We start from the raw sequence: 22492 nt of genomic DNA on the forward strand, positions 1-22492 counted from the left end.
TACAGTTTGGAAGAAGCTGCAAATATTTCAAAATAAACACTCAGGATTCTGAACCAGTAGTTTTTAACTATAATAATGCACCCAGATAAGAACTAATTTTGGTTAAGTCTCTTATCTTCTCTGAACCTTCCCTACATGTAAATGGATGGAGAAGGGTTAATAATAATAATGATAATATATCTTAAGTTATTGGGGAGGGGCACCTGGGTGGCTCAGTTGGTTCAGCATGGGACTCTTGATCTTAGTTTAGGTCATGATATCAAAATGGTGAGTTCAAGGCCAGCATTGGGCTCCACAGTGGGCATGGAGCCTACTTTGAAAAAAAAGTGACTGCCAGGATCAGATAAGATAATGGGGCAAGGGCTTGCACAGTTTCTGACACACAGAAAATACTCAATGTATTTTGATCCTGGAAACAACAAGGAGTTGTAGCTATTAATTGAAGCCAGGTTCTGATACCCTGGACGGGAGTAAATTCTGGCTCAGCCCTCTGTGGAGCTGAGTGACCTGAGGCTAGTTCCCTAACATCCGAAATACTTGCAATAGTCTCCTTACCTTGCTGCTTTCACCCTTGACCTCCCTCTACCACCCCTGTTTTTCCCACATGGTAGCCAGAATGACTTTTTGAAAACCTAAGTCAGATCACACACTCTCCAAGGGCTCCCATTACCCTCATCCAAATCCAAATTCCATACGAAAGCTAAAGTCCTCCGCGATGTGCACACCTGCCTCTTAGCACCAGCACACCAGACCATTCCCCACCATTCTCCCCTAGCTCGCTTTTCTTTGAACACTCCAAGAATACTCCACCTCAGGGCCTTTGCACTTGCTTTTCCTTCTAACTTGAACATTTCTCCAGTTTGCCAGGAAACTGGCTTCCTGACTTCCCTCAGCTCTTTTACTCAGTTACACACTCGCTCATAGAGCCTTCTCCCCATTCTCCCTAACGCCATTGTCCTGCTTAAGTTTTCTCCATAGCACTTACCACCTGAAAAATTGGAAGTGTATTTACCTGTCTCCGTTAGGTTCCAAGCAAGGACAGATTTGGTCAGTATTGTTCATGGCTGTATTCACAGCTTCTAGAAAAATTATCTGGTATACAGTAGGCCCTTCATTTAGATTTAATGAATAAATGAATGAGCAAATCAGTCTCCCCATCTGTAAAATGGGAATGATGCTCACAATCACTTGAAGTTGCTGTGAGGATAGATGAAGTAATTCAGATAAGAGGTTAACACATTATAATAATGTCATATGGTGACAGTAACTACACTTACAGTGGTGAACACTGTGTAATGTACAGAATTGCTGATACGCTACATTGTACACCTCAAACTAATATAACATTGTACACCAACTGTACTTCAATAAGAAAAAAAATTAATAAGGAAATTAACACAAAACCTGGCAGAGTGAGGGCTCAGTCAACATTAGTTATTGGTGTAGTCTCTCACCCCACCACACCCCTACCACTTCTCAAATCCTAAATGAACTTTGAGGGGTGCCTCGCTGGCTCAACTGATAGAGCATGGGACTCTTGACCTGGGGGGTGGGAGTTCAAGCCCCAAGCTGAGTGTAGAGATTGCCTAAATGAACCTTAGGAAAGTAAAACTCTCTGTACATCTCCAGGGTATAGAACTCTCCGGTTATAATTTACATTACAGGGGCGCCTGTGTGGCTCAGATGGCTAAGTGTCTGCCTTCAGCTTGAGTCATGATCTCCAGGTCCTGGGATCAAGACCCATGTCAGGTTCCCAGCTCAGCAGGGCGTGTGCGTCTCCCTCTGCCTCTCCCGCTGTTTGTGCTCTCTCTGTCTCTGTCTCTGTGTCTTTCTCTCTCCCTCCCTCTGTCAAATGAATAAATAAAATCTTTTTTTAAATTTACATTACAAAAGGGCCATTGGCTTATTTATATATTGATTTTTAAAGATTTTATTTATTTGACAGAGAGACAGCGAGAGACACAAGCAGGGAGAGTCGGGGAGAAGCAGGCTTCCCACTGAGCAGGGAGGCCAACGCAAGGCTCCGTCCCAGGACTCTGGGATCATGATCTGAGCAAAAGGCAGACGCTTAACTGACTGAGCCACCTAGGCACCCCCCCTTTTCTCTTAAGAGACGAGGAAGGAGGAGGGGCAGAGGGAAAGAATCTTTTTTATTTTTTATTTAAATACAATTAATTAACATATAGTATATTATTAGTTTCAGAGGTAGAGTTCAGTGATTCATCAGTTGCATATGACACCCAGTGCTCATTATTCACATGCCCTCCTTAATGCCCATCAGGCAGTTACATCAAGAAGAGAGAATATAGGGGCGCCTGGGTGGCTCAGTGGGTTGAGCCGCTGCCTTCGGCTCGGGTCATGATCTCAGGGTCCTGGGATCGAGTCCCGCATCGGGCTCTCTGCTCGGTGGGGATCCTGCTTCCTCCTCTCTCTCTCTGCCTGCCTCTCTGCCTACTTGTGATCTTTCTCTGTCAAATAAATAAATAAATAAATAAATAATAAAAATTAAAAAAAAAAGAAGAGAGAATATATATTTTTTAAGATTTTATTTATTTATTTGACAGAGACACAGCAAGAGAGGGAACGCAAGCAGGGAGAGTGGGAGAGGGAGAAGCTGGCTTCCCACCGAGCAGAGAGCCCGATGCAGGGCTCGATCCCAGGATCCTGGGATCATGACCTGAGCTGAAGGCAGACGCTTAACAACTGAGCCACCCAGGCCCCCCTAGAAGAGAAAATCTTAAGCAGGCTCCATGCCCAGCCTGAAGCCTGACTTGGGGCTGGATTTCAAAACCATGAGATCATGACCTGAGCCAAAATCAAGAGTTGGACACTTAAGCAACTGAGCCACCCAGGAGCCCTGTTTCTTTTTTCCTATTTGCTTTTTTTTTTTTTTTTTTTTTTTTTTTAGATTTTATTTATTTGTCAGAGAGAGAGAAAGAGCACAAGCAGGAGGAGCAGCAGGCAGAGCGAGAAGCAGGCTTCCGGCTGAGCAAGGAATCTGATGTGGGGCTCAATCCCAGAACTCTGGGATCATGACCTGAGCAGAAGGCAGATGCTTCACTGAGCCATGCAGGCGCCCCTCCTATTTACTTTTTAAATGAAAATTATTGTGATTACCTGATCATCTGTATACTTGTCTTGTTTACTAAAAATATGGAGTTCATCTTAACTTAGGGCATTAGCAACAGTGGGGAGTTAACCCACTTTCCTTCAAGGGCCTTCCTGTACATAAATAGAAAAATAGCACCATCCCCTATCTCTTTATATACTTCATTTATTCAACATCTGAGTGTCTTCCATGTGCCCTGTGTTGTACTAGACCATGAGGGGACAAAGACATGTTTCTGACCTTAAGAGGTTCAGAACTCAACAGGGAAAACAGACCTCTAAGAAAGAATAAAATACCAGGCAAGTTTGCTATACGGGATGCCATTATGAAATGCTGTGGGGATGCAGCATTGGCCTGGGAAGCTGCTAAAGATTTCACAGAAGTGCCCTTTGATCTGTGTCCGGAATGGTACTAACACTACCAATTCATGCCTGCTATATGCTTCCATGAGATGTACTCACAGGATCCTCAAAACAAATGTATAATGCCCCTGTGAGATCTTTACTTTTGCCCTCATTTCGCAAATGAGAAAACTCAGTCTGAAACTTACTTAATATAATCTCAATTTAAAAAGTCAGGGGCAGGGTGCCTGGGTGGCTCAGTGGGTTAAAGCCTTTGCCTTTGGCTCAGGTCATGATCCCAGGGTCCTGGGATCGAGCCCCGAATCGGGGCTCTCTGCTCAGCAGGGAGCCTGCTTCCTCCTCTCTCTGCCTCTGCCTGCCTCTCTGCCTACTTGTGATCTCTCTGTCAAATAAATAAATAAAATCTTTAAAAAAAAAAAAAAAAAGTCAGGTGCAACTGGGTGGCCTCAGTCAGTTCAGCGTCTGCCTTTGGCTCAGTCCATGATCCCGGGGTCCTGGGATCAAGCCCTGCGTCGAGCTCTCTGCTTGGTAAGGAGCCTCCTTCTCCCTCTCCCTCTGCCTGCTGTTCTGCCTGCATGCGTTCTCACTCTCTGTCAAATGTATAAATAAAATCTTAAAAAAAAAAATCACCTAGGTGGCTCAGTCAGTCAGGCATCTGACTCTTGATTTCAGCTTGGACCACAGTCACAGTCAAAGTAAAGATCAAACCCCACATCAGGCTCTGTGCTCAGCAGGGAGTCTGCTGGAGAGTCTCCCCTCTTCTTTTGCCCCTTCCCCCACTCTCGCTTTTTGCTCACTCTCTCAAACGAATAATCCTTTAAAAAAAAAGAAAAAAGAAAAAAAAAGGGCAAAGCAAAAAAGTGGTTTCTTGTTTAAACTACTGGATAAATTACTTAATGGGGTTTGAATCTAGGACTGCCTGATCCCAAAATATTAAGAAAGGTGTGTGGGCAGTAGATATTCCCGGCTTCTAACAGCTCAAGAGCTAGGAGGGAATGGAATTATGTAAAGAGGAATCGAAATCTCAGCACAGCTGGGCAAGGAGAGCAAGGAGAAGGAATGGCAGTGGACCAGAGGGCAGTTGTAAATTGCCTCACAATTTTGTGATTTATGCTGCAGACAAACTGGAACTTTCTTGCTCAGAGATCTTCATACAGGACTAATCGTGATCTGAGTGGTTAAAATGTTAAATGTGGAAGATAAACTGCTGGTAAAAACCAATTGCTAAAAACTCAAAAAAATCCTCCCCCACCCCCCCGCCCCGACAGGGCAAATAGGATCCATGCCTAACCCAACCTTGAGGTCAAGTCATGTGCTCTACCAACTGAGCCAGCCAGGCAACCCCAATTCTCTTCATCCAACTAACCCCAGGTGGCCTCCACTCAGTATCCTGTGAACTCTTGGATGATGGGACCTCCACTGGTGGTGCCAAGGCAAATGTTAAATAGGGACTTTTTTTTTTTTTTTTTTTTAACTGTGGCCAGAGTTGGCACAGGAGTAGCCAAGCTGGTCTGGGAAGCCAGGCAAATGAGACTGGCCTGAGAATGAATCACAGCTGCATGGTAGGGGACCAGCACTTCAAATTTCAGGTGACCATGGGGAGAGCTACAGTGACTGGGTTAAAATGTCCCTTTTCTGGGTATCACCAAAACCCCAGGAGGCTATAAGGAAGCCAGATTTGGGGGGAAGAGGCAAGGGTCAGAGGGCTTATAACCTGAATCTGTTCCCAAGATCCATGAAGTGTAAACATCCATTTTTTTAAGTAAACTCTATGCCCAATGTGAGGGCTCCTATCTCGGGGTCCTGGGATCGAGTCCCACATCGGGCTCTCTGCTCGGCGGGGAGCCTGCTTCCTCCTCTCTCTCTGCCTGCCTCTCTGCCTACTTGTGATCTCTGTCAAATAAATAAATAAAAAATCTTTAAAAAAAAAAAAAAAGAATCGCATGCTCTATTGACTGCGTCAAGCAGGTGCCCCCTAATTTAAAATTTTTTATAATTAAAGTCCACAAAGTGCAGACAGAAGTCAACCACCAGTAAGCAAGCACTGAACTCTGAGCTGGGCTTCGATGGAGAGATAATCATTTTTTTTTAAGATTTTATTTATTTATTTGACAGACAGAGATCACAAGTAGGCAGAGAGGCAGGCAGAGAGGGGCAGGGGGAAGCAGGCTCCCTGCTGAGCAGAGAGCACTATGCGGTGCTCAATCCCAGGACCCTGGGATCTTGACCTGAGCTGGAGGCAGAGGCTTTACCCCACTGAGCCACCCAAGTGCCCCGGGAGAGATAATCATGCCAGGCAGTCTCTAGCCTCCATTGCTCCCTGCCTGTTCTTCCTGCGTGGCCCCCTCACACTCATCTTTGGCAATCACTTACTCATTGTATCTCCTTTTCCATCTAGCATGGTGCCTCAATGTTTGCTGGAGGAATTAATTTTTACCTTTTCTTTCATTTTGTTCTTAAAAGAGAACCGTGTTGGCATGCAATGATCACCCAAGGTAGATCATTAACCAGATACACAAATCCAATCATGTAAACAATGTAAACACCTTAATGGCTAAGGTATAAAAAAGTAAGACACACGAGGAGGGATTCCAGCTTTTTTTATTTTTCCCCTTTTACACAAAACAAAGTAGAAGAAATAATACAAGATTAAAACTGCAAAAAGTAGTTAATTGGTAGATCACATATACACAAAAAAATCCAGAGAGCAAGATAGGCTTATCTACAGTGAGGAAACACATGTAAAAATTAAGGTAGTTTGTAGTTTTCATATGAAACATTAAAAAAAAAAAAAATCAAACATATGCTACAATGGGTGCTACCGTTTACAGTCAGATTGAAGGGGAGGAAACACTTATTTAGAGACAGATACACCACAAGGTCCAGCATCAGTGCAATAAATTCACAAAACTATATTACAGCTAGTTAATCAGAGTTTAAGAACTGTTCCCAAATGTCACATTTTCGGCCCTCAGAGGTTCATTCCTACATATTTCAGGTATTCTAAATTTCTAGCTACCGAGAGGAAGAATGATTCTAAGACACGTTCCAAGCAGTTACAAACTCTCTGTAGACCAGAGACCACCTATCGTCGCCAAAGTCCGCTTTCCCCAGCAGCCCTTGCGTTCTTCAGAGAGAGAGATCAAGGAAGAAAGTCAGACACCAGTGCACCACCTCCTATGCCAAATCTCTGGGGACCAAAGCAGCCAGCAATTACCTTCAAATGAGAATCTTGAGGCTTATCTTTAAAGGCTTAGTCTGGTCTTGAAAAATTAGTAGGCTAAGATTATTTTCTACTAAATAAGTCTTGACTAAGTACAGGAAGACTTCTGTCCTTTATTGGCTGGTGTTGGAGTGAAGGTCACAGACCTGAGTCTTAACCTATAACATACTTTAGTTTCAGTCAGCTGAAACTCTGAAATTAAAAATATGCTAAAAATCCGAAACACAAGTTTCTGGAAGCCTGCTGTTAAAAAGCTTCTAAGGATCTACTAACTTAAGTCTAAGAGCAAGGAGAGCCGAGCTCGAAGCCTGTCCTGTTCCCCATTTGGGAGGAAAGATCAATGTTTCTTACAAATTACTAAGTTTTGCACAAGACAGAAACCAACAGATACTAGGGCATGGAATTGGTTTCATTTTATTCCAGAGGATTCTCCTTCTACAGTTTAGAAACAGCATGAGGAATGAATCTTAACTGGTCTCTTAATTCGAAGTGGTAAACTTGGTCTCTGTATTCATGAAGCCAGACAGTGGAAGCAGACTGTGGAAGCAGACAGTAGAACCAGCTTCCTGTAGCCACAGACCACTAGCTTGTATCTAGCTAAAGCAAAGATAAACTGGAACAATTATCCAAAGTCACAGTTAACTGCACTAAAAGGTGAAGTTCACCACTATATTATTTTAAAGGAAATTGCCTAAAATAAAAATTCAATTAACCTGGGTGAGAAAAATCAAAACAAGTACTCACGAATGAGTTGTCCATATACGGCCAACTGATGAGATAGCATTTGCTACACTTCACATGAAGACATAAAGCCTTACTTGGCAAGTCTGAATTTCTACGAACTAAGGGCAGAACGAGGGAGAGCAAAGTCTGTAACATTTTAGTATCCGGACAGCGTAATAGAAACTGTTCCCAAAGACAATGTATATGCCATTCATTACACTGAATAAAGCAGATGCATTATTCATTTTTCTTTTCTTTTTGTTTGAGAAGCTTATTTATCTCCCTTTTGGCCATTCCAATGTACTTCAAAATGATTCCATGCTGATTTAATCCAGGAAGCAACAGTAAGAAAGTCACTTAAAAATAAACAGAATGAGGGAGACAGCAATTAATTTCCTATAGATTATTAAATTTTATAGAGGGTATTTTCCCAGACTACTAGGCACTCTACTGGGAAGAACCAATATAAAATCCCTTACTTTCACTACATTTATCCCTGGAAACTTCTGCTATCACACCCACAACCTCAGATAACACACACTGCTTGCTTTTTACCTCTGGCATGTCACTTTCTACTTTGGTTATTATGTTCGGTCGTAACTTACTGTATGACCACAAACTCCCAGAAAACAAGGACATGGGTTTTAGTCATCTCTCTATTCTCCCAATTCCTCCATCTGTGCCTTACTCTTGATAAACACATATTTGTTGACTAAGTTCCAATCAGACTTCAGTGGCCAGAAGAATATGCCTATAGTTCTGCCTCGAAGACTTACCTATCAGATAGGTGAGCAGCAGGTTGTGGACTTGCTGTCCCACCCAAGCAACCGCAGCAAGAGAAACGATCATGGTCATGAAGTACTAATAATGAAAACAACAAAAATGTATCAAATCCTAGAAAAAGACTAGGAAGCTTAACTGTAAGATGTTCCAAAGGTTGGAAAATAATCCCGTATTATTACCATTTTTCTTTAGACTTGGTATTTATATATTATATAAAACCCACAGAAAACTCCCTTATAGAATTTACATACATCCCCCCCCTAGAATTACTATAGTTCTCTGTATAAATTATATGACTTTTACAATTAATACTTCACATTGTGACCTTATGTGAAGCTAAGAGGTAAGAGAACAAATTCTTTTTAAGTATTTGTCCTTTATTTCAATAAGTAAAAAGAAACAAAAATGTTGCTCTACTAGAGTACAAAATTAAATGCAAAACTTCCAATAATTCAGTCTAATTCATACAAACATTTACGAATGTTAAACCAATGGATAATGATATATATCAAACTACTGAATATAAATATCAAACTATTAAAACTATTAAAAAGCCCATCATTAGACTACAATGAAGTAAAAGTAGACCCAATATTAAAATTTTGCTTTACTGAAATCAGTCAAAACAAAAAAAGTACCATTTTAGGCTTTTCTTCCTTCAGTGTAAAGAGACGTTTCCACCAGCCCACAGTTCTACGTCGAGTCTTTACCAGATTGCTACAAATTTCATGGAATCTTTGCTGTTGCTCAGTGGTCCTACAAAAAAATTTTCCCCTTCACTATAAGCAAGTATTTATAGTCAACAGAAATAGATCATCCTCTCAAATTTAAAAAGCTATCTCCTAAAGTAAGTTTAAATAAAAAAAAAAATTTCACATTATCTTATAATCGTGAAAAAGTTTCCGTATCATTAAAACAGCTTGGCAAGCTCAGGAATAAGTTTTTACATAAAGATGTGTATGTACAAAACAATGGTAATCCATACTTCTAAAACCACATGTGGTTAGTTATAGTAACAAAGGACTCAAGGCTACTATGGGCCATGCAGAAATCGGTATTAATTTCTCTATGCCTGTATTATTTTTCAAATCCAAATGAATTCTGGGTTGTAGCCCATCAGGGTCTCACTATTTTGAAGAAAACATGAAGATTCTACCACATAGCTGCATCTGAGTAGTCTCCGCTAAGATAATAAGTCCTGTATTCCGAGCATGATACCCTCAGCTGGGCTTCATACACTTGATGCCAAGACAGCAACAAACAGCTCAAATCCAAATTCTTTGTAAATGTAGTCCCAGTGAGGGAAAATATAAACAAAACAGCAGTAAAAATATAAAAAGATCCTCCAGTAAAGCCCTTTTTTCATATTTTCTGGATTCTGATTTAAAAAAAGATAAATTCACCCTTATACTGTCTTTGCTATACAGATACATTGGCTGCTGTCATGAAGTACAACTTACACTGTGGAGGGCGGGGGGTTAGGTTCCCTTTGCTCTTCTAGCTCTCGTCCCTGTAAAACTGCAGTGACAGATACAACAGAAGGGTTCCTGATGAGCCCTGGAACTTCTTGTAAACAACCAGGCCTTATAAGCTGGCCATGGTCAAGGCTGATTGTGGCTATGCAACAGTGTTCTTCCTTCCTCATTAAGATAAAAAAATAAAACTGCTCTCTGAGCCACATACTGATTACCATGAAACCACCACTGTTTATTTCTGAAAACTTCTCTCTAGGAGTTATGAATTAGCAGATCAGAATGTCATCTGACTAATAAAGTCAAGGTCAGGGGTTGATTTCCTTTAAGTTGCTACATTACACGGTTACAAAATTGCCCGAAAAACAGCAGTACAACTCATTACTACATGTGAAAAACAAATCAAAGGGCATTTCCTAACTAATCCATTCTGCTAGAGGGAAAACATTTTTTAAAACACATGCTTAATCATCCCATAACTTAAGAACATTCGCCTAAAATATCCAAATTTGTTCTTAAAAATCTGTAAGGCATGTATTTAACAGAATTATTTTATAATTTGCTATTATCAGGGGAACAAACAAAAAAACCCTAAGGGTACATATAGACTACTCATCAAATTAAAATAAACAACCAAGGGAGAAAAGCAACTAGGCAAAAAAAAAAGAAAATCTACTCCAACATCTAGTTTTGTTCATTATTTTGATCAAAAGTGAGAAATGCAACATTCCAGAGGAAAGTTAAAATACTTTTATGAATCTGATCTGAAGCACTTGCTATGCATTTAGCTAGCTACTACAATGCATCGACATCAACCTTAAACACAAGATCCATCTTTTTTTTTTTAAGATTTTATTTATTTATTCATGAGAGAGAGAGAGAGAGGCAGAGGGAGAAGCAGGCTCCCCACTGAGCAGGGAGCCCAATATGGGACTCAATCCCAGGACCCCAGGATCATGACCTGAGCTGAAGGCAGATGCTTAACCCAACACAACACAAGATCCATCTTAAGAGTCAAAATATTTCACAGCACTCAGAACAGTCCCTAACACAAAAGTAGACCTTCAATAAATAGTTGCTAAATAAACGGACAAAAATTCACATTACTGCTTTCATATTCATTCAAAAACAGCCTGCAAAATATACTATCTTAAATATCAAAGAAAATAAATGTAAAATGTAAACATGCTGTTTCTCTGGAAAGCTATTTTAGGAGTTCTGCAATATTTGATGAAACATTACCTCAAAAAACCTCACTTCAATAAAAATGTCGAGAAAGGAGGAAAAGGCGAAATGAATGGTAGGGTGCATGGGTGGCTCAGTTACGGACGAATCTGCCTTAAAGCTCAGATCATGATCCCAGGATCCTACTCAGCAGGGAGTCTGCTTCTCCCTCTGCTCTCCCCCGACTCCACACTCTTGCTTGCACTCGCAAAAATAAATAAAATCTTCAGAATAAATAAATGCTGAACTATAAAAGAACTGTGAAGATTTAAGTACTGGAAATTCATGATTTATAACTGAATCAGCAAAGAAATTCTTCATATAAAAGCAACAATCTTAACCCTAGTTATCCAATTGTTAGACAATTCTCTGCTTAATTACAGTATACCAATCACAGCCACCAGGCTCAGTAACTTTACAGAAACGAGCCAAATTATTATATGACCTACCATTTATTGGAGCCAAAAATTCTAGGAGCTAGAATGGGAACAAGGTAGTCAGCCAAGCACAAAAACATAACAAAACAGGAAACACCGGACAGAACAGATGGATCTAGATAGTAGATAGTCCTGTTTAAGAAAAAAAAAAAAAAAAAATTAATGAAGTTGAGAAAAACACAGTCATTTTTATCCTAGCTGAAGATGTTTATTCACTTGGTCTTTTGAGTCTCAAAAATGTTATCTGCCCTTCTTATTCTCAGTTTCTCACAAGTGGTTTTCTGGGAGGCTTCAGAATGTGATGACATCATAGCTGCAATGGTTAATGTAAATATCAAGAGACAAAAGCTCTTTGGGGTCCTCAATACTTTTTAGGGGTGTAAAGGGTTCTAAGACCAAAAAGTATGAGCGCCACTGTTTTTTTCAACTGCTCCAGGTTTACCTAAGTACTACAGATTCTGAAAACTAGGAGAACTGCTCTAAGAAAAGGCATTCTTTACAGATTACACATTACAAAAGATTTAAGGCACTTTCAAAAGTGGAGGCTGTGTATTACCTGAGCCCTTATTAATAACAAGCACAATCCACAGTAATTTAATAGCTCACTTACAGAAACACCAAAGAAACCACACCCATGATGGCAGGTGGAAACCAGGCTCTTTCCCATCGGAGGACTTTATCAGCCATCAGCATCACTTCTCCCCATCCCTGCAGCTGCTCTTCCAGACTTGCAGTCTCTGCAGCCTATGTAAGACCAACATGTAAAGCGATCATTTTACTACTCCCAACATTTCTGTGCTTCCCAGAGTTAAATTTTTTTAAGACACCAAGAATGTAAAACAGCTCCCAACCCAGTCACTATCTTAGTTTCTAAATATTGTGCAATTTTGGTACCAAAGACAGAAATCAATTAAGGGAGAGTGCGGGGGACACCCTAGCATTTAACAGTCACCTTCCAAGTCCAACCACTGGGCTACTCTTCATACATAATGTAATGATCTTTATAGAGCCCCTCAAAGTGGGAATAATGAAATCTATTTAACAAAGAAAGTGACCTCAGAATGGGGTCATCATCATTACTAAGTAGCAGCACCCAAAATATAAAATTAGATCACTTTAAGTTTGCTCATTTTTCAGGTGGTTAGAATTGATCTGTTGTTCTGTCATTTCATTGATTTATACCCCTACTTCTACATCCATTAGAAAAGCCTCTCCCCGAACAGCATTCTATTTTTAAAACAGCTTTGTGTAATGGAATCATTTAGATGCTGGCATCGTTCGCACAATTAAGTAAAACTACTTTCTCCAAATTACATGAGGCATCTTAAACTCAACGTATCTCCTCAGGGGCGCCTGGGTGGCTCAGTGGGTTAAACCGCTGCCTTCGGATAAGGTCATGATCCCAGGGTCCTGGGATTGAGTCCCGCATCGGGCTCACTGCTGAGCGGAGAGCCTGCTTTCCTCTCTCTCTCTGCCTGCCTCTCTGCCTACTTGTGATCTCTGTCTGTCAAATAAATAAATAAATAAAACCTTAAAAAAAAAAAAAAAAACTCAACGTATCTCCTCAATACAATGAATGCTTCTTACACTTCTCAAGACATTGGTTAGACTTCAGATTTCTCTGCAAATCTGACAATCTGCTGAAAGGAGACTTCTAGAATGAGCCAATGTGGCAAAAAGCCACTGAACTGACTTTGGTACCGGGAAAAGAACTGAAAGAAACCCACCCGCCCTTATAAATGTTATCACCGGGAAATACACAAAAGACAGAGGACAGTGCAGCCTCCTCTCAATAAAGATGCTATCTATCTGTGCCGCACTGATCACTTGGGTGACTTCAACATTTCTGACTTTATATATCGTTCTGGATATAGTTAAACATGAGATTACTATGGGCCAGACACTCTACGTATTTTATATGCTTATTCTTTAATTAATCTTCCCAATAAGCTAAAAGGATTGTATTGTTAATGAAGTAACAGAGAGAGAGAGGTTAACAGATCTGAACCCAAGAAATCCAAAGCCAAAGGCCTTGTTCTCCTTAAAGTTACACTGCTCTCCTGGAAAGAGAAGTTGAACTCCAGGCCAGGATCTGTCATTTCAAAAAACTGTGTGAATTTGGGCAATTTCTTTGTGCTTCAGTCAATCCTCTTAACTGGAACCTGTCTGGGGCTAACCATGCTAACTACAGAGAAGAGAGAGAGAGAGAGTGTGTGTGTGTGTGTGTTTTAAAGGAACAGGTCACGCATTTTGAAAATCTCGCACAATCAAAACTGCCCTGCAAAGTCACTTAAGTCGCTAGCATCTGGACTCTTGGACTATCAAACGTCAAAGATTAAATTCTTTGATTCCTCTATTTACTGTGGCAACGGACAAAAGGATTTCTCTCGGTTTTGCCTGGATCGTGCAGTGAGGTTAAATCTGTCCGCCTGTCATACGTCACTGCAGTTCCTTCAAACCCCTGCTTATTCTAAAGTCATCCTGTGACACACACACACACACACACACACACACACTCCCTTACAAACGCCAGACAAACACAGGGTCCCCCCCACTGGCCCTCCTGCGGGACTCTAGTCCCAGTTCCTGCGGTGAGCTCAGAGCCTCCCTGCGGTGTAAGCCGTGCCATCTCTAACAAATTCTCGGCTGCAGCCCTTTGACCCTCCACGCTGCCCAAGTACTGGGAAAAAGAACGAAGGGACAGCCTGGCTGAAATTAAAGGGGGGAAACCGGATACGACCGGGGGCCTGGGGCTCGAAAGCGCTCGATAGGCCGGCCCCTCGCGGCCCTCTGCCCCAGGCTTCACCCCAGGCTTGTCGCAGGCCCCCTTCTCCACTTCCTCTTCAGCCACTATTCGCGGTGCCAGATCACGCGCCCTCCTCACCCCGTCTTGTACCTTCCCCAGGGGATGTTAGGGGTCAACACGTCTCGCGACCGCCGCGCCGCACCTACCCAAGAGGCCCAAGGGGCAGGCGTCGCCGCCTGCGACTGGGAACCCGGAGGGAGGGCCGGGCCCACCACGCGTGAAGGGAACGAGGCCGCAAGCGCCGCCAGGCCAAGCCCACCCAAGCCCGGAGGCCCTGCTTGGTTCCCTCACGACTCACCAGCAGATTGGTGCTGCGATTATCTCCCTCCGCCATCGTCCCTGAGGTGTTTCCTTAGTGGGCGCAAGCCGCCCACCAAAACAAACCACCCACCGTCACCCACACAGCCACCCAGGCGCGAGGGTACGCCCCGCAGGCCGCTAATATAGGCCAGCCGCCTTTCCCGACAGTCTCCGCGAAGCCCGCTCCTCATTGGGTGGATTGAACTCAAGTTTCGACCAACCGCTGCCCAGCGCATGGCTTGAAATCCAGGTCAAAGGCGACCGAGGCCGCGCAGGGCGAGGGGGCGGGGACAAGGGACGACCAACCAGAGCCCAAAAGCTGTGTGACGCCCCGCCCAGGTCCTTCGGAAGCGGTTCAACTGCCGCTGCGGTTCTTGTTTGTGCTTCAGCACGCCTTGGTCCTTCCGCGGTGTCATCAGGGGCGGCCGCCCTGGTAGCTCTCAGACCCTCTTCTGCTGGAGTTCAAAGCAGCTAAGGTGACTGGAAGAAACAGGACCCGCATTATCAGGCGGAGAGCAGAGATGGGCGCGTGACGGTGGCCTCGCTGTGATCAAAAGGCCCGGTGCCCGTCGCTCTCGCTGCGCCCCCCTGCGGCCGCCCTGGCCCGGCTCCTGGGCAGTTAAGCCCAAGTTTGAGACGCGGGACACTCGTGCCCACCCCATGAGGTTTTGAGGACGAGTTGAAAGAGCTGTTTCTGTAAATTGTCGGCAGTTTGCCCCAACTAGCCATTAAGAGTAAGGCCTTAGCTAGATTGGGGGCGGGAGGAAGGGAGAATCTGGGCATAGTTCTCCAACTTGGGGAAAGGTCGCTTATTTATGTGGGTCTTCAGGGAAATCTTTTCTGGGACGGGGCGTTCCTGTTACTGCTGAAACGACGAGCTCCTCCATAAAGGGTCTGGTTTTGACAGAAACACGGGAGGCCTTGCTAAGGGAAGATGTAAACCCACTCTTAAGCACTGGAATTCGTCAGCAATTTAGAACTAGAACTACTAGATAATATTAAGATGAATTACTTACACGCCTTTTCTCTGCAGAATTTCAAAATGCATTAAGTGCTTTCTCATTTAACACGAACAAAACCATGCCAAATGACCTCGTCAGAGATGTTTCAGGAAAACGTACCATGGCTTTTACCGCTCAGCCTTTTTTCTTTTTTATAATCACCTGCATTATGCCACAAATTTACATTTAAAAGGATTCCTTAAATAACTTCCCGGATTCTTAACAGTTCAGGGTAAGGCATAAAGAAATGTGAGAGGACACAGCTGCCCCTAAGAAAGCCACTGGGGAAAGGGTGTGAAATTTACCGTGGTCTTTGGGGGCCGGGCATCTGGATGGTGGTAGAAACACTCAAGAGGGGAAAGAAAGCCTTTGCGAAGGAAGAGGACTCTTCAATGATGTGCCACTTCGGGGGGAAAATAAGTTTCTGTAGGTAAAATGCAGCCAGTTGAAACACAGATCCCATTTGGGGAGATTTTAAAGCTATTAAGTTTGAGGAGCAGGCCCTCTTGTCCCTCTTTAAATTTTCTTTAAAAGAAAATTAAAAGTTCCCAGTCAGCAGCCACATAGTGTATATATTAAGCACTGGGTACCAAAATCTTGGTCTAGACCCAAGGAGTATCTCCTTCCAAAGAAGCTGAAGAATTTTTACACTTTAAAAATGACATCTCTACTGTGGGAAAACAGTCTCTGCTACAAAATGCTTCTGGTTCACCCAAGTTCCCTATATACTACTTAAGACCTCAACACCAGCGTGAAATTGAGGTAGGTGAAAAAACCTGAAACAACTCAAGCAGCACAGTCTCCCCACTTCCCAGTATTTTTGTTACTCAAGGAAGGTACTCCCAGATCTATTTGCAACTTCACAGTCCAGGAGCACCTGTACAAGGTCTTTCTGTCAACTTCCAATTGGTTTAATTATTTAAAAAACACCTACCCTTGGTGCTTTCTTTTGAGCTTTGTTTTTCAACTAAAAAAAACAGGATGTGATCTTTTGAAAGGTGCCCCATGATAACACAGTTAACACAAATCCTTTTATAATCTAGCAACAACGAAGTGCAATCTGATTTCCAGATATTTAAAACAAGCCATTTTAATTCTATTTTCCTTCAGAGCTTTCACACCCAAGAGGAATACACACGCCAGTAATGTCCTGTGGTTTGTTTTTAAATACTAATATTAAAGTTAACCTTAACAAATTACACACCATACTAGAACTTACCCACTAAAGTAAAATTTTCACTGCTGCTCAAAAATAGTACTTCGAAGATTTACAAAAAAGAAAAAATATTACTTTGAGGGGTGCCTGGCTGGCTCAAGTTGGCCAAGCATTTGACTCTTGATCTCAGGGTTGTGGTTTAAGTCCCATATTGGGTGTAAAGATAAAAATACTTAAAAAAGAAAAAAGAGTTGAGAACTAAGCTTTACAAAAATTTTTGGAAGTATTAATACTTAAAAAAAAAAAAAAAAAAAAAAAAAGAACTCTACCCATATTCCAAAAGCAAGTTTTCTGGAACCAATATTACTTCGACCAATAAATTCAGAGCTTAAATGCTACGTCTTTTAAGACTTTATTTTCTGAAAAATGTATTTCATACAATCTTTGCTGTGTTAATGCAAATATGCACAAAGTAGGCATGTATTTTTGTTTTCCAAAAGATGCAATATGAACATTTTCAGGAAGCTGGTGTGATTTATTCAACTTTTAAATACAATCACAAAATTATATCCATCGGGAGGCATTACAACCTTTTGTACAGAGATGCCACTTTATTTATACAATGTTACTAGGACAAGGAAGATTCAGTTCAACTAAATTTGCTCTTATAATGGTAAATTAACAAGTGAAGTATGATACTGCCACTGACATTACAGGTGGAAATATAAGAGAAATTTAAACCAGAAAATAAACTGACACAAGAACTTTAGATAGGAGCTGAAACTTGGACTGCCAGGAAAATAAAATCAGCCTGTTTTGAAGGAAAAACATTCTACAAGCCTGCATTTCAGAACATGCAATTCCTTGAGTTTCCCATCTTTAAAAAAAATCAAACTAATTGTATGACAGTTTTACATTAGCACAACAAACAGCTTTTCCCTAGTAAGCCCAAATTCCCATAGAAAACAAGGGACTTCAAGGGGTTCCCATTATACAACTAACCCCTGAACCTTTAAAGTTTCTTGGAGTCCACTGCCCTTTTGAAAAAAAAGGGATGGTGACACTGTTACCCAGGCCTAAAAAGCAGGAAAAGTGCAACAAATCCTTAAGAGGTTCATAATACAGTAGATTTCCCCTTCTGCAATGTTTGGAAAAATTTGTAACGCTAGTTTCCTCCACTGAAGGAATGTTCCTAATCCATATATTGAAAACAAAATCTACCTTAAGTGACCCTTACATTACTAGAAGTTTGCCTCCTTGATTTAAGGAGGCAGACTTATAGCTCTAAATTACATTTCGCAAGCCCAAGATAGAGAATGAAAGGTCACTGGTTTTCACATCTAATTTTGTCTAAAACAAATGTACGTGTGCTAAGAGTAAAGCAGTCACTGATTTTTGATGTGTATGAATAGGACTAACAGGCTAACTGTAGGTGCTTCCTTTAATATGAAAAGAATTAAGAGAAAAGAAGAACCAGCTCCTTTGATTTTTAGTACTGCCAAAACAGGTAAGCCCCCAGAGTAATTACAAATATGTGGAGGATAATAGGCCAGGAAGACTTTTCAATTTAAAGTACTGCCTATAATACCCCAGATTTAAAAGGACCTAAGATTGCACATCAACTCTAATATTTGGCTGTACTTGCATTGCCCTGCTCGGCATTTTTTAATGGCTCTTTCCTTAAATGTCACACATCAGAACAACCACAAACAAAAACAATGCAGATAATACCAAATATAGACAATATTAAGAAAACTACATACTAAGCTTAGGTAATAGTGGCAAGTGTTAAGGGCAGAAGTGATGGAAGTTTTTCTTTGTGACACAAACCCTCACCCTGAACCTGGGGTTTGGGCTCTAAAAAAACAATGTAGGGAAGTAGATCAAGAGCTTGATTATCAATTCACACACAGAAATCTCACATAGTTCAAAACTCACAAGTGCCAGACACAAAAGAATGTTCATAATCATCTAGCAAATTATGTTAACAACTCATGACCAGAAAGAATGAGATCCTGCAAGACACACCAAAGAAAAACTAAGAAATACACACAGCTCCATAAACCAACTAAGCCTCCACAGCTCTGTAGAGATACCAAATAAAATTGAAGCAATTTTAGAAAATCAAAGACAACAAAACACTTAAGATAAACTTCAATTTCCAAGGGTACTCTGAATTGAAGAGGTTGTAGGTTATTCTATACCCCCTGAATCTTAGAGAGAGAGAGAGAGAGAGAGAGATGAGAAGAGCAGATCCCTGGTTTTCCACAGGTGTTTTGTATCATCAAAAATGTATGACTAACGAAAGCACTCCAAACTGTATTTTACAAGATAATACCCCAAATATAGCCCTGTTTTCTCAATCTGCTCTATCACCAGGGTTGAATTTCACCAGTGATTACATCTGTGGAGTTTGCTTATAACTGTTCAAAAAGCCAAGGCTGCTCAGCAGAATGACTTCCCAGAGGAAGCCAGACTGCACGGACTGGGGTCTTACTGTCCAGAGTGCAGTAAAGAGCAAGCTTTCAAGTCCTCAGTTACATCTGCCCCACAACCAAACATGTACATGCCACACTGTTCTCTGAGGGACCATTTTGAAATAAAAGTGATGGATAATTTACCAGAGGCACAGGTTTTTGATATAAAGCTGTTTTGTTTTTGCTCGGATAAGGTGCCAGATACCTCTGAGGCCTGAAATTCACAGGCAATAAAATTCACCCTATTTCATTTATCTTCTTTACCAAAGAAAAAGCAATTTCTGAATACTACCTGTAGGGACAAACTAGTGTGAACTTGTTTTATCACTGTGATAAAAGTTTCTTCCTCTGACAATAATGTTGCTGAAAAAGACTTTACTTTTGAGAGAGCAGAGGTAATCAAGTGGTAAGTGCAGTAGCTCCCACACAGCCTCCAGGAAATAAAGCAGCGTGCATAACACGATATGGCATTATTATTCCAGATAGGTTGTTTTGATTGTGAAAATAAGGTTCAAATGAATGGAGAAAATAAAATTTGATGCACTAGGTTCCTTAACTTGCTATTAAACATCTGGGTATTTGAAAATACCACCTTTCTTGCACTACTTGCCTAAGTATTAGAAAAGCACAGAGATGCATTCTCTCATGGGTATGTTAAGATTATAGATTAATGTGGCAATCAGAATACAGAAAAGGCCAGAGCTATGTGGAATCTTTCCTTAATACCCTTCAAGTTTGTCTGTGAAGATTGGCAACCACAAATGATCACAGTCCTAACCTCTAAAATGCAGAAAAAAGGTACTCAATCAAGATTTTGTGTTCTACTCTGTGTTGACACGTGATTTTACAAATCCTATTCTAGTCTGGATTTTTATTTTGGATCAACAATTCAGCTTACAGTACTGAAGTGCAATACTAAATTTAAGGAAACCTTGATCATGAATTCACAGCAACTGTTAAAATTGTGCAAAAAGTAAAGTACTTCACAGACTAAAAACTGAACTCCAGAAAAGACGGTGGTGGTTCTCATTTTTGCTGATGTTTCATGTACATGTCCTAAAATGCCAGGTAAACCAAAGCACTTTTAATTTACAAAGTGTAAATTAAAAGTATTAAATGAGAAAACAATTAAAAAACATCTCACTCTACCTCCACCAGAACATCACTTTATTGTTAATCTCTCATCAACAATGTAAAACTCTAATAGTACTCTATCCTGGTTTTTAAAAAGGTAAGATTACATTGGATTAGCTACTTTCTATGAAAGAAACTACAGCAATCGCAGAAGAGGGAAAATTTGAATGACCTCCCAAAAATGCACACTATAAGCAAAGGGGAGACATTAAATCAAATGTCTGTTAGATTCATTACTTTTGAATGCACAGTGACAATTCTGGAAACTGTACATGATAGAATCACAGAAATGACTTAAATAACCAGAATTATATTTTGTATGTGATCATCACACCTTTAAACAATCCTTGAATTTTCCATGTTTTCAGTTGTTCTGGAGAAATTTGTTTGTCACTCCAAATATAAGTTGTTACGTTAACAACATCGAGATGGAGGCATATGAAATATAAGGATTGAAATAAAAGTAAATTAGAAAGATGGCTAATCTACTAGATCAGGTAAAAGGGGAATGGGTAGATGGTATGGGATGGGGGAGGAGGATGATGGGTAGTTTTTTTTTCCCTTCATTTCAGAAGTAAGTTCTTCCAATGTAGTGTGTCTGTTACATAGCTCTCCTTTTCCAGTCCATTTCTGAAATTCTTATCGCATAGCCTTTTTGTACCTACTGGTCAACCCAACCAGTACTGTTGCCAAGCAACAAGTGTTACACGAGAATCTGAATGCATCAAATCTTCCTTGGCTGTGATTTCTTCGCGGCCCCAGTTTTCTCTGTTTCTGAGCGGGGTTTGTTTTTTCCTGGATTGTACACACAGGGTCAGGTGGAATGGAGTTCCAAATCACTCTGTGCTCCGCAGCATCCCGATTTCTTTCTGCAGCTAACCTCCTGACACGTTTGCAGCTGTTCTGTGGCAGAAAGACAATCTCCATGTTCAGGCGGTGAGCTTTCTTTCTTTCACCCTTGACCCTGGGGTTGCAGGCCATGGTGTTGGGCGTATCCCTGAGTGCAGCTGTCCTGCAGGATTCACTTCCTAGCGCACCGAGATTTCCTAGGGTTCCTCAGAGTAAGCCCCCAGTTGCATCACCACCGACTGTGGTGTGGCTTTGGATGCCTGAGGCTGAGTTGATTCTGGTGGATGTCTGACCTCGCTTAACCAGACTCATCTACTGTCTCACCATTCATACCCAGGCTGTCCAACCTTCATACAGCTGAGCCAAGTTATCTAGATTAGTTGCTTCCTTAATGACATAGTCAACCTGTAAAAGTAGGCAGGAGAATATTTTAAACCACTCAGAACTTCAAAGAACATATATGAGTTCTAGGAGTTGTTTAAGATTAAGTTTCTAATCACCCAGATTAATTACCCAAAGGATGTGTAGTTGTTATGGTGGAAATGTTAAGTAACCTGAGCTTCCCTCCTAATTCCACACAATTATGTACAAGATGTGTGTCTTGGAAAAGTTACAACCCCTTTGAGCCTTATAAATCCTTAGATGAAGACAGAGCTCCCACTGACCCCACAGGTGCTCTTGGGGTTAAACACATGAAGTCACTAAGTAAATGCTTAAACAGTGTAAAAAGAAGTGCACGGCAGATTCTGAAACACAGGTGCTCAACAAATGTCTATTGATTCTGACTCCGCTAAATTTTCTTTTATAGTAAGAGATACAACCATCTCTACATCCAAAGAATCCAGAGGGCCCAAATGTATGCTAAATTCTCCATATACAGCTGCTGAATGATGACTTATACCAAAGTTGTGCACCAAGATCTTTATACTTACCCCACTCCTGCTCTCCTTCATATAAAATTTAATGACTGAAACAATAATAAGCACCATAGCCAAGCATCCATCAAACAGACAGCTTAAGACAGACAGTCATGGAGTGCCTGCCTGATGGCTCAGTTGATTAAGAACACCTGCCTTTGGCTCAGGTCATGATCCCATCATTCTGGGATGGAGCCCTGTGTCCTGCTCAGCGGGGAGTCTGCTTCTCCCTCTCCATGTACCCCTCCCCAGTTCATGTAAGCTCTCTCTTTCAAATAAATAAAATCTTAAAAAAAAGGGGGGGGGTGCCTGGGTGGCTCAGTGGGTTAGGGCCTCTGCCTTCGGCTCAGGTCATGGTCTCAGGGGCCTGGGATTGAGCCCCTCATCAGGCTCTCTACTCGGCAGGGAGCCTGCTTCGCCCTCTCTACCTGGCTCTCTGCCTACTTGTGATCTCTCTCTGCCAAATAAACGAATGCAGTCTTAAAAAAAAAAAAAAATAGATGGACCATCCTGAAAGTA

The 22492-nt window shown here is 41.4% G+C and overlaps 2 protein-coding genes across 3 annotated transcripts in view; both read right to left on the reverse strand.

Moving 5' to 3' along the window:
• Positions 1–6056: 6056 nt before the first annotated feature.
• Positions 6057–14605, reverse strand: ARL6IP1 (ADP ribosylation factor like GTPase 6 interacting protein 1). Its single transcript, XM_044232934.1, has 6 exons — positions 14438–14605; positions 11944–12077; positions 11346–11465; positions 8839–8956; positions 8194–8278; positions 6057–7773 (listed from the first exon to the last, which is right to left on the reverse strand). The coding sequence occupies exons 1-6, from the start codon at positions 14471–14473 to the stop codon at positions 7655–7657; spliced, it is 612 nt and encodes a 203-aa protein (XP_044088869.1). The 5' UTR covers positions 14474–14605; the 3' UTR covers positions 6057–7654.
• A 2387-nt stretch (positions 14606–16992) lies between these two features.
• Positions 16993–22492, reverse strand: part of SMG1 (SMG1 nonsense mediated mRNA decay associated PI3K related kinase) — a 108771-nt gene continuing 103271 nt past the window's right edge. For both annotated transcript variants that reach the window (XM_044234245.1, XM_044234246.1), the window contains one exon: positions 16993–21461. In XM_044234245.1, coding sequence (XP_044090180.1) covers positions 21384–21461 — 78 coding nt within the window. In that variant the 3' untranslated portion in view covers positions 16993–21383. The remainder of the gene's footprint in view (positions 21462–22492) is intronic.

The sequence above is a fragment of the Neovison vison genome, chromosome 14, assembly GCF_020171115.1.
Source record: "Neovison vison isolate M4711 chromosome 14, ASM_NN_V1, whole genome shotgun sequence".
NCBI classification, from domain to species: Eukaryota; Metazoa; Chordata; class Mammalia; order Carnivora; family Mustelidae; genus Neogale; species Neogale vison.